Source organism: Salarias fasciatus, chromosome 14 (assembly GCF_902148845.1).
Source record: "Salarias fasciatus chromosome 14, fSalaFa1.1, whole genome shotgun sequence".
In the NCBI taxonomy this organism is placed as follows: domain Eukaryota; kingdom Metazoa; phylum Chordata; class Actinopteri; order Blenniiformes; family Blenniidae; genus Salarias; species Salarias fasciatus.
In genome coordinates, this window is record NC_043758.1 from 28,400,946 (window position 1) to 28,412,418 (window position 11,473).

An 11,473-nucleotide genomic window follows, 5' to 3' on the forward strand; every position below is an offset into this window, starting at 1 on the left:
GGCGGCACTCCTTGGAGACCCGGCGGTCTCCTCTACACTCCCTGGCACTTCTTCTGGTGGCATTTTGCAACAAGTGGGCAGGTGGGCGGTGTTGGATGCTCGCCTATGCGGGTGCGAATGGTGCATGCCGTGTGCTGAGAGGCGGAGCCGGGGCTGCAGCTCGCCCCGCCCTCGGTTAAAGCTGCTGACGGACCGCGGGGTTGCTCCACCCACCTTCCTCTCCGAGTGTGACGGACTCCGGCGGTTTCCCCCCCTCACCGTCACACAAAGCTGAAACAAATAAACAGTAAATGTCCTCCGGGTCGACTGCGTCCTGTAGCCAGCCCCCCGTCGTCCTCCGTCCTGGCTCCACAGTGGTCCTCATGTCACATCCTTTTTTTTAATTCCTCTTCCCAAAGAGCAGCTGCTGTTTGGGAGGCCTTTCCGATTAATTTGCAATGTCAGTGAACCAGGCAACAAAAATCCAGTTAATCAATTGACCGTGACGAGGCGTAGCGGGCCCGGAGCCGCTCACTTGGTCTTGGGCACCACCAGTATCTCGTCCCCGTCCTGGATGCTGTAGGAGTGGAGGGCCCGGGTGTTGTACTTCATCTCCTCGGGGCCGAAGGCGCTGCACTTGTCGATGTAGTAGAGCCTCATGCTCTGGGTGGACAGCTGCACCACAGTCGTCAGCTGCTTCTTCAGCTCGGCCACCGTCTGGTCCAAACGGATGTTCACCTGGTTGGAAGACGGAGGACATTGACAGCTCCCAGAAAGAAAAGCAGCCCGGCTCGGCGGGTGTTCGCTCATACCTGCTCCACCTTCTCCTCACAGTGAACCTCCACCTGGGCGCGGCAGCGAGGTCGGAGGTCGATCTCAGCCAGTGGCTCCAGCTTGCCGTACTTTGTAACCAGTGAGTGGTATCTGAGGAGGGAAGGAGAGGAAGGATGTGTCCACCAGGGAAACTCTCCTCAGGCACGGGATCAAGACTGAGCCGGAGCTGGAGGACGAGCGGCGTACCGATAAGGCAGCTCCTCCTCGGGGTAGTCCAGGTAGTAACGGATGAAGAACCTCTCTGCGTCCTCTCTCTCGCTGTCGCTCACCACGCTGCCGTTCAGCAGAGATATGGAGGGCAACCTGAAGGGAGGGACACGTGCGGTACACGGTGAGAGTGCAGAAGTTGTCGACACTTTATAACACAACAACACGTGCAAACAGAGGACATAACACAAGAAGCTCCTCCACCCCGTCTCGGCTATCAGAACCAGATCCAGGTTGTGCTTCTCTCTCCTTACTGTGCGATCATGAGGCTGCGTCGCTCTGCGTTGGTGTACGCCTGCAGTAAGGGGATGCCCTGCAGTCGAACCTCCTCCAGCTTCGGAAAATAGTTGAGCTTCTCGATGTCTTCCCACCGGTTGAGACCTAAAGACACACGTCTCTTTTCAAAGCCATTACTGAATCAATTTCACACACCTGTATTTGTCTGACTGCATATACAGTATGTAAAACAGGATGTGTATTGTAAGTAAAAGTCCTGAAGAAGAGTGTTTTCACAGAGTTTAAGAGCAACGTCCAGGTTTAGACCCCCTTCTCTGATCCCAGCATCACGTCGACTGGACGAGCTCGATCAGTGTTCACATGGCGTCGTCTGAATGTCTTTAGTCCATGTAATTTCAGCTAATGACTTCTAGCAGCGGAATCATTTTCGCCCTGGCAGCATCACGTTATTTCATCCCTGCCACGTCTCCCTTCAGCCACTTGAACGCTCGTCCATCTGGAGCAAATATCACGCAGAAAGATACCAAAATATTGACACTATGTATTAATAATTGGACCAATCATCAGTTTTTTCATCAAAGTTAGAAGCTGTTATGTTAATTAGGCACAGAGTTGGCATAAATGCGTCCTTCATGTGTGTTATGTAATGCTGATAAGGCATAAATGTCAAACACATGCTGCAGCTGACGATCCTTCAGAGATGGAGACTGACTGAAGCCTGACCATGTTTGGACCTCAGATGAAGCATAGCAGACAGAAATATTTCTTAAAGTTAACATTTTATAAGAAAATACCTTCAACTTCTTTCCCTTATAGGCTTTGTGGAAGTCTTGCTTTTTTTTTCCAATATTTATTTTCTTGACTTGTTATAAGATTTGCCAGGTGGTGTTGTACATCACCGGAGACTTCCAGTCACATCTTCCACCAAGAATAAAATCAGTTTCACTGGTTTGATCATTAGGCTGAACTCATATAGTGTCTGGAGTGAAAACTTTTATTATTTTGTGTTCGTAAGACTGTGTTTGGAAAGTGGAGGCAGAGAGGTTACAGGGGTGAACTTGGCTCCTTGAGTATAACCCTTGACCCCCACCTTCAGTTTCTTCATGAATCCAGCTTCTTCACTACAAAATGTAAACTGCACAGAGATATCAGCTGTGTTAGGAAGAGAGAGTCGATATCTTATTGGAGGATGAACATCCGGTTTCATGGAGCCCCTGGCATAGAAGATAAGCCAGATAAAAGCGAAATGACATCTGCGTGATCTTATCTTTGGATATTGTTTTAGGCCTTCTGCTTTGAGAAGAATTCTAAAAATAGACTCAACACTCACAGTCCCTGAAATAGAAACAAATCCAGAGATGAAGTCTGACGCGGAGAGGAATCTGTTGCGATGCTCCACAAATAACACAAAGCGTTGGGGATATGGTGACATCTCTGCTTGTGCTAATTTCATCAGCTGTTATCAAGCCAATTGCGTCATTTTTAAAGAATCTCTTAACACCTAACATGACATCTGCTGACCTGAGTTGTTCAGGTTGATGCTGCGTAGGTTGGGGAAGAGACGCTGGAGGATGTCCTTGTTGTCCTGAATGGAAGCCAAGTTGTTGTTGGCCATGACGAGAGTGTCCAGACTGGGGAAGAGCGAGCCGAACTTGCGCACTTCGGCCCAGTGCTGGAGGCTGTTGTCGGTGATGTGGAGCAGGCGCAGGGTGGGACAGGCCACGCTGGAGGCACTCACGCTACTGTACTCATTAAGGCACAGGAACAACTCCTCCAGCCTGCAGGGGAAACGCGCAGAGCAGAGAGCAGCAAAGAATCTTAGGGCATCATTCCAGCTGATTTTGAGCGAATGACCCAAAACGGTATGTTTTCACTGGAATTGTTGTGAGAATTCTCCATCTTACTCAGGTATCCCCTGAGCGAGCAGCAGCACGCTGGCCCAGGACACTTGAGTGTTGTTAAGGACGAGGCGCCGGACCCGGGAAAAGGCCTCGGCAAACCGCGGCTCCAGGGTGCCCCCCGCCAGGGGGTTGGAGCTCAGGTTGAGGAAATCCAGGTTTGGGATGTTGGCCACAATTTTACTGATCTAAAAAATGAAAACAGGAACAATATTAAAGATTAATATAAAATGACCTGAATCCACACAACTCCCTGATGTGTGTGTTTAATAAATGCTCAAACTGCTCGAGTGTTATGCTGTTCTGTTTGAAGTGGTGACTCCAGTGCAGTTCATCTTAAAATTGCAAACCAATTCATGCAGAAAACAGTCACATTTTGTAGCATCCACATACTTTTTCCTTTGAAATTGTACTTGCTAGCATCAGATCTTTGTCGCTTCTGAAGCGTTGAATGGATTTACTGACTGATGTGATGAAGGCAGTGACAGCGGCTACCTCTCGCCAGTCCTGCAGCTTGTTGTGGGAGAGATCCAGCTCCATGACATGAGAGCAGAAGGCAGCGATCTCCGCCTGGTCCCCGGCCCTGCTGATCCCACAGTTATTCAACACCAGCACGCTGGGCAGGTTCAGGCGGTCTGTGAGGAAGCAGAAATTCATTTCATTAAAAAGACGGGTGCTGGGAAGAAACAAACTGTGAACGTGCCTGTCAGGAGACTGCCTGATATCTGTGTGTTTAAGATCTCTAATCAGGAAGGAAAACCTGATTTTATGGGTTACATCATCAACCTTGAGGGAAATTTGATGAGGACGGGGAGGATTTAACCCCCCACTGCACAATGCAATCTGACGTCTGATGACTCATATCAGAGTGGATAATATCTGGCTCCTTTCACACTGATTAGAGCTACTTCACCATCATCTGGACAAAATACTATGAAATAAATCTTAATGAAGGAGAACAATCACCTCTCACTCCTGGTGGGTGGAACTCACCATATTAAATATAAGACGATGCACAAAACACATCAAGCCACAACTGCTAAAAGCATGTAAGTCCCCCACAGTTAATCCAAAGTAATCCTAAAAACGGGGTGTTCAAGTATCAGTCTTGGAGAATCCCTGATCTTTTTACTGCTGAATCTAAGGATTGCGTCCTCAAGAAAGCTCGTCAGCTGCAGTCAGGCGTGTTGAGGCAGCAATAGACCTAAAACAAAATCTGTTGAGATAAAATGAAACCATGGTCTAGGAGTCGGTTCACTCAACAGCGAGTTCAAGTGAAATGCAAAACTTTGGTGGTGTGTTTGGTGCATGTTTACACGATGATGGCGCTCAGCATCACTGAAAATAGTTCACAAAGTGGAACTTCTAGAAAATGCTCGAACTCCGGGGCCTCAAACGACTTTCCAGCTCACCTTTCATGGGGGACCCTTGAGGACCAACAGTGGGCACTACAACCATGCCAGGGCCCCTGCGGTATGGGAAGTTCTCCGGGCTGTACTTTTCGTTGATCACCTCGACGAAGGAGCGGCCATCTTGGTCCTCCGGTGGCTCCATGGCTCCTTCTCGCTGAGCAGCTTCCCCTTCGGCAGGTAAACACACTTTCACAGTGAACACCGGCAGTATGTTGAAAATGTGCAAAGTGCAAAATGTGGTCATAAATCCAACAATCATCTCTGACTGCTTTATTCCACTAAGAGACAGACTGTGGGTGAAGGAAAGATGCATCAGTCCATCGCAGGTCACGACACTCACAGCTACACACACGAGACGTTTGGATTCACCATTTAGAGCAACATGCATGTTTTTTGGACCAGAGTACACATGCACTGGGTAAACATGCAAACCCCAGACAGAGAGGAAGTGAAGACCAATGATGTGCTCAACTCATGCGGACACAATCACACTCCCGTTACACACCACTGCATTTAGATCTTCAAATCAATTTCAAACAACAATGAGATAAGCAATACATTTCTTTGTTAATTTTAGATTAAACATTCAACAGTTTGTGCTCTGAAGTGCGATTTCTGCTCTCAGGGTTGTGACTGTTCGTTTAAAACTAGCTCAAGGTCAGAATTTGTGCAGATTATTGCTGGAATAATATTAATTAAATAATTTAAATTACTGCACTTTAAACAGTTGAGATTTTTTTTGTGCTGGAAATATTACATTTAACTAAGATAACCACTGGCACTAGTACCTATTTCCACAACAGGATGGTGCATCTCGTCAGCCTACAACCATTGTACTCAAGAATGTTGCAGATTAAGCAGAAACACTGAAACGATACAGTTTTCATGTTGGGCCACCAGCAGACACAGTTTTGTTTTTCCCTGTTTACACAACAACGGAGTTTCAGCATTTTCAAACAGATCCACTGTGGTATCCTTTCTCAAAAAGTTTAATTTTCAGTGGCGCTGCGCACCATTGTCATGTAAACAGACACCCAAAACACAACACAGTTTTGATTTTCACTTGAAAACGTGTTCTTAATTATTCAACTCTTTCCTGTCGTCTGTGTTGTCTCCTTTCTTTCTTCTGTCACACACCTTATTTTTCAGAAATCCCACGAGCAGCAGGATACTGCAGCCATAACAAACGCTCATTTTCCAACACTTAATACTGCAGCGGCTTTTACTGAAGAGAAAAACGATCCAGTTATTTCATATATTCGTACCTATGTAAGCAACACAGACGCGCTTCCCTCGTCTACCTCGTCTGGTGATTTGATTTCTTCCCGAGTAACTAAATGTTGACTTCCTGACGGAAGAACTCCGAGGTGTTCTCAGCTCTTTATAAGTGAAACACTGGAAAAGTGTCCAGCAAACACAGAAAGCACTCCTGGCCGAACGCGTCGCTCAAATCTCTATAATTAAAATGATGAGCCTCTGCTTTAAAGTGCTGGTTGGGCTGAGCCTCGCTGTGCAGTCTGCTGCAGGAAGGGGAAGCATCAATTATGTAGTGGTTTAGCTGAAATCAAAAAAAAAAATAAAAGGCTCCTGTTACAGTATCATCTGTCACCAAAAAAACAAAACACAGGCTGTAATAAACTGTGGTAATTTATGACAAGTATCTGTTACTCCTCAGCAGACTTGTTCTATTTTTTTTTTTTTAAGAATGTAAGAAAAATAAAATCAGACGTGTGTGTGACCTGCTGTCACAACAGGGAGGAGCGCGGCCTATTTTTAAACTGGTCTTACCCGAGGAGACGTCTTCCCTGGTGTGACCGCCGCCGCCGCCGCCGCCGCCGCCGCTCACCGTCTTCTGTTTCTGTGCCGACGGCCTGGAAAAGAAACCCTGATCACTCTTTATCCACTTCAACACTCCTGAAACTAAATGCCACAACTATTCTTATTTTCAAAGTATGGGATAAAGCCGTTTGTGTCCTACAGCATCGTCAGTATGGTCTTACTCCAGAGTGGCAGCTGGGCTCTGAGAGGCGTCAGAAAAAACAACAACAAAAAAAAAATAAAATAAAAGGAAAAACAGAGCAGGTCCCTCTTCGGTCAGCTGGAGATTTTACTCTGGATGAAGCAGAGGAGGGAGGGATCGAGGGGAAGGCCCTTCACCACATGACACTGGGGAACAAACAAGGTCAAAGGTCAGTTTGTGCTTTTATGTGACAGGAGGGCATAAAAGTTCAGTTGGATTTCTTCCCAGTGCTTGCAGCTGGGCAGTAAGGACAATAAACACCTTCTATAAAGAACTGAAGCCATCAATTCAACGGTGGACTTGTAGAAAAGATAAATGAATAAATAAAACAAACCAAAACACAAAAATACAGAAACAAACAGGTTGAACGTTACAGTGCAGACCTGCAACAAAAGTGATCATTTTTGTAGGTCATGTACTTATTAGTGCTGAACCCTTTTAGAGATGGTAACTTTCAACGTATATATACACACACACATATATATCACATATATGTGTGTGTGTGTGTGTGTATATATATATATGTATATATGTATGTATAGTGAAGTCTAGTGGAAAGAGCATAAGCCAATTTTAGAGTCTATGTCAGGATGTAATAGGAGTAAAGTAGGAGTAAAGTAAATAATGCAGGTGTAGTTTAATAAAGAATAAAAGTCTTCTTTCAAGATACCTGGAGTGAATTAAAGAACTAGTTCAATTGAAGCAATCCTAAGACACAGGTATGTTTTGAAGAGTCCTGCTCAAATATGTGTACATATATATGTGTGTGTACATATATATATATATATATATATATATATATATATATATATATATATATATATATATATATATATATATATATATATATATATATACATAAAGATAAAAAAAAACACAAAGGTTGCAATTAAAGATAAGATCATAGAAACTTGATTTTATGGTGCAGCAACAGCTGTCCAATCCTAATTAATTCAGCCGATATGATGTTTAACTTCCGGTGATTCGTAAAAGTACAAATACGCGTACAATAAAAGCGAGTTAGATATTAATCCACAGACCAGATAATAAAATTAAGGTGCAACACAATTACAGAGTGAAATGCGCCAAACTCTATTGAGAAATCTTAGACATTTTATTTTCAAAATGTTATCTTCAGTTATACTGTTAAAAATCGGCAAAACAATATCACAGTTGGATTCGTAAGAACGATGCTATTTATTCGGGATATTTTGTTTCAGCAAAGTTGACGAAATTAAGGCAATATTGCAACTTTTATATGAACCATTCTCTGATTCTGTCCAGCGAGTGACATCTATTTCATGCACGATGCTTTTGACATTGGCCTGATAAAAGTTGATTATTTAGTATTGTTTAAGCTTTATATTTAAACAAACTGACGCCGATACGCCATTTAAACCAGAGCAACTCTATTTAGCTGTTAAGTGAAGGTTGTCGAGGCATAAATGTCGCATAAAAAGCGCATGCAGCTCAAAATTGAGCCAATTTTGAACAGAGTCTGGCTTTTTCCCATCACAGCAGCTCCATGGAGCCCGACTTGGTCCGATGGATCGGACAAAAACACCCGAGAGTCCGCCGAGGGCGGAGAGCTGAGAGAGATCGGGGCACCGTGAGGGGAAGACAGTGGCTTTTTGTGCCTACCTCAGATGTTCACTTTGGATCGCTGATGTTGATGAAAACAAACCAGCTGTCATCTTTGCTCCGCTTACTTCCCGGAAGTGACGTCGCTCCATCACTAACGAGCTCTCTTCTTCCTCTTTTTATTTTTTTTTTAATTTAATGACTTCAGTCCACCCTGAAAGACTCTAAAAAAGACACATAGCGTGTGTTGTGATACTGCTTATGAAGATTATATGAAATTTATTAATGCGTTTTTGTCGTAAATCTGTCCTGTCCACGGATGACGTCATTCCCTTGCTGCTGATAACGTGAGGATGAGGATGGCGTGAAGTCTGCAAAAATATCAGTGTCATACATAGAAATTGGTAGATTTGTGGATTCACACCAGGATTATAGAGCATCTTCTGCCTAACTCAGTTATTTTCTGTAACGCCCCCCTTAAACAATCTTTGCTTTCCATACAATAACAAAACACACTAATAAAATGAGCTGAGAAAATATCTGCAAGAACTTAAAACAATTTCAAAGTTCAATTTAATAATTCAATTTGGCTTTATTAATTTAAACCAATTTTCAGAGAAGAAACTGCAAAATGATTCACTGGGATGTGCAATTTTACAGACAGTAACATTCAAGACTTTTTTAAGCGGAACATTTCTCACTTGTCAGCAGTGTTGGGAAGTAAAAATATTTCTTAAGTAACTAATTACGAGGCAAAGTAACTATTTCATTACTTTAACAAAACGTCAAATTATTTTATTGTGAAACTAAATATATGACCAATGAAGTAAATGGACAGAATAAATTTAAAACAGAAAACACTACATTACTGTAAAATAATTTATTCAAATGTTGCTGTATGATAATATGAGACAAGATACCAATCACATTTGATTTGTAACTGTAGATAGCAGTTCTACACTTGTAAAAGAATTATAAAACACAATATATATGTCAATTGATATCTGTAATTCCATTTAAAAACTGCCTTTGAATGATCAGGGCTTCTCTGTCACGTCTCATGACACACTTTGCACCAATACAGTTCCTTCGTTCTGTGACATGACGTCATTTAGAACTTTCCTGACTGAGGAGTTTGCAACAATGTATCGGTTTTGAATGACATCATCATCGAATTTGTCCGAGAAATGTAAATTAGATGAAAGATGAATGACTAATTAAATAAATAGACACTTCATAGAATAAATTCCAAACAGGAAACACTATTATTAATGAAAAATTTTCAAATATTGCTGTGATAAGACACCAATCAAAATTAATTTGTTATTGTAGACAGCCTTTCTACATTTACTCCCGTCACTACTCATCAGCTTCATCGACTTATTCATTTTCAATAAGCTATGTGACTTTTTAGCTTTTTTTTAATGCAAAATATGCAGCGATATTGTTATTTTGGATGATCAGATGGGATGAAAGTGCATAACCTTGGCATTTACTTTTCTTGAAAATATTGTCTGTCCAGATGACAAAAACAGCAAAAGCCTTGACCCACACACACACACACACACACACACACACACACACACACACACACACACACACACACACACACACACACACACACACACACACACACACACACAGGTATTTAGTGGCTGCAGTGATCTTTTTTTGCATTGCACATCTTGTGATGGGATGGAGGCCCCGAGGAAACAGCCTTGTTGAAGGCAGTGTGACAGTGAGTGTTTGGTTTGTCGGAGGGGCCGATGGTGCAGACTGGCAGCCTCGCCTCCGTCAGTCCAGGGGAGCTGAGGCTACAGACGTAGCTTACTGCCATTGAGAATGGAATGAAGAAATAATGCAGCTGTATAAAGTGGCTTTGAGTGCCCAGAAAAGAGCTATATAAACCAATGCATGATTATTTTCCTATTTAAATAGGGGCTTTAAAATTTAAATAGCTTTGCTTTTCCTGTAGAAAGTCAATGACCCCACAAAAAACAAATGCACTGTATATAATTTAGGCCTGGTGTGATTTTTCCAAACAATGTAACTTCATCAGATCAGAATCAGGCTATCCTTCAGCGCCCTCTGGTGGTGATACCAGTTCTTTGACAAGGTAACGAATCACCGAATCAAAATACTTCATAGAATATCTAAAGCTGCACAAAGGGCTATTCTGTTCTATTCTATTCTATTCTATTCTATTCTATTCTATTCTATTCTATTCTATTCTATTCTATTCTATTCAGCTATTGCCATTGCTTCATTAATATTTGATGGCTGTTTTTTTATATATATTTTGGCAGCATCTAAACATATTTTGTGTATATTTTAAACCCTTTTGGCATCTAATTCCTGTCATTAAAAGGAATTGATATTTTTCCCACAGATATTCTAAATAAGATGAGATTAGATATTCCCTTTTTCGTCCCACAAACTGAAAATTTGCATTGTTGCAGCATCAAATGGCCAGTGAATAGAAGAGTAGCAATTGAAAGAAAAGAAAATGAACAATACATTAATCACAAAGTACAACAATAACAATAGCAGAAAAAAAAATTATAATCAAGACAATGACCATCATATGATTTAGCAAATAATTTAAGGATGTGAATTTAACATCCTTCCAAGCGTAATGCTGGTATTGACTGGTGATATTCCGCAGATGCTGTTGCTATTGCAGCTTAAATTGAGATTCAAAGGAAATATTGGCTGTTCTATGTTTTAGTTCCAGAATGCTGTGTAATTTTATAAATACAACAGCATCATGCAATATGTGAAAAATAGACAGAGAAATGCATTTGAAGTTCTGACAGGCTCAGTTTTAAAATGAAAAGAATGGCATTTGTTGCATTTGTTGTATTTATTTCTAGGGATATGATGTGTAAACTGTTTTCCTGTGGCCTCTCACCACTCACTCAAAGGGAGTTTTTTCTTGCACTTTGAGATCTGACAACTGTTCTGTTTGTTAAAATATATGTTGCCTGCTCAGCCTCTCTAATTAATTTCTCCACCATATAATTCAATACAAGGAGACTTGATGGGCTCACCTCTCTATTTTCAGTCCAGTGTGAAAATTGATAACAACAATGAAAGTCACAGATTAAGATTTAAAGCAGGTGATTTGTCAGAAGTGAATGTTGTTAAGAACTTTAAATACAGTTTTAAATAACAAAAGCTATGAGCTCTGTTTTTTTCTGTTTCAATCAGTAAATAAGAGATGAAGATGTTAAAAGTATCCTTTTTGGGTGTAAAATTTGTATATCCTCAACAAACAAGATGGCACAATTACTCAACTTATGTAA

General features: G+C 41.9%; 1 protein-coding gene across 1 annotated transcript; it reads right to left on the bottom strand.

The window, feature by feature from the left end:
* Positions 1–405: 405 nt before the first annotated feature.
* Positions 406–6,372, bottom strand: tbcela (tubulin folding cofactor E-like a). The gene is made up of 9 exons (XM_030109400.1): positions 6,356–6,372; positions 4,568–4,735; positions 3,651–3,790; positions 3,162–3,343; positions 2,779–3,035; positions 1,275–1,401; positions 1,000–1,116; positions 792–903; positions 406–717 (listed from the first exon to the last, which is right to left on the bottom strand). Exons 2-9 carry the CDS (start codon positions 4,707–4,709, stop codon positions 511–513), a joined length of 1,284 nt encoding a protein of 427 aa, XP_029965260.1. The 5' UTR covers positions 4,710–4,735; positions 6,356–6,372; the 3' UTR covers positions 406–510.
* Positions 6,373–11,473: the final 5,101 nt, after the last annotated feature.

Bases quoted from the DNA above. Each gene is read 5' to 3' on its own strand.
- tbcela (XM_030109400.1), bottom strand. From the start codon at position 4,709: ATGGAGCCACCGGAGGACCAAGATGGCCGCTCCTTCGTCGAGGTGATC. The intron at 3,344-3,650 runs GTAGCCGCTGTC...TTCATTTTTTAG, and splicing joins AGCTGCAGGACTGGCGAGAG to ATCAGTAAAATTGTGGCCAA. The intron at 3,036-3,161 runs GTAAGATGGAGA...TTTCCCCTGCAG, and splicing joins CTCGCTCAGGGGATACCTGA to GCTGGAGGAGTTGTTCCTGT.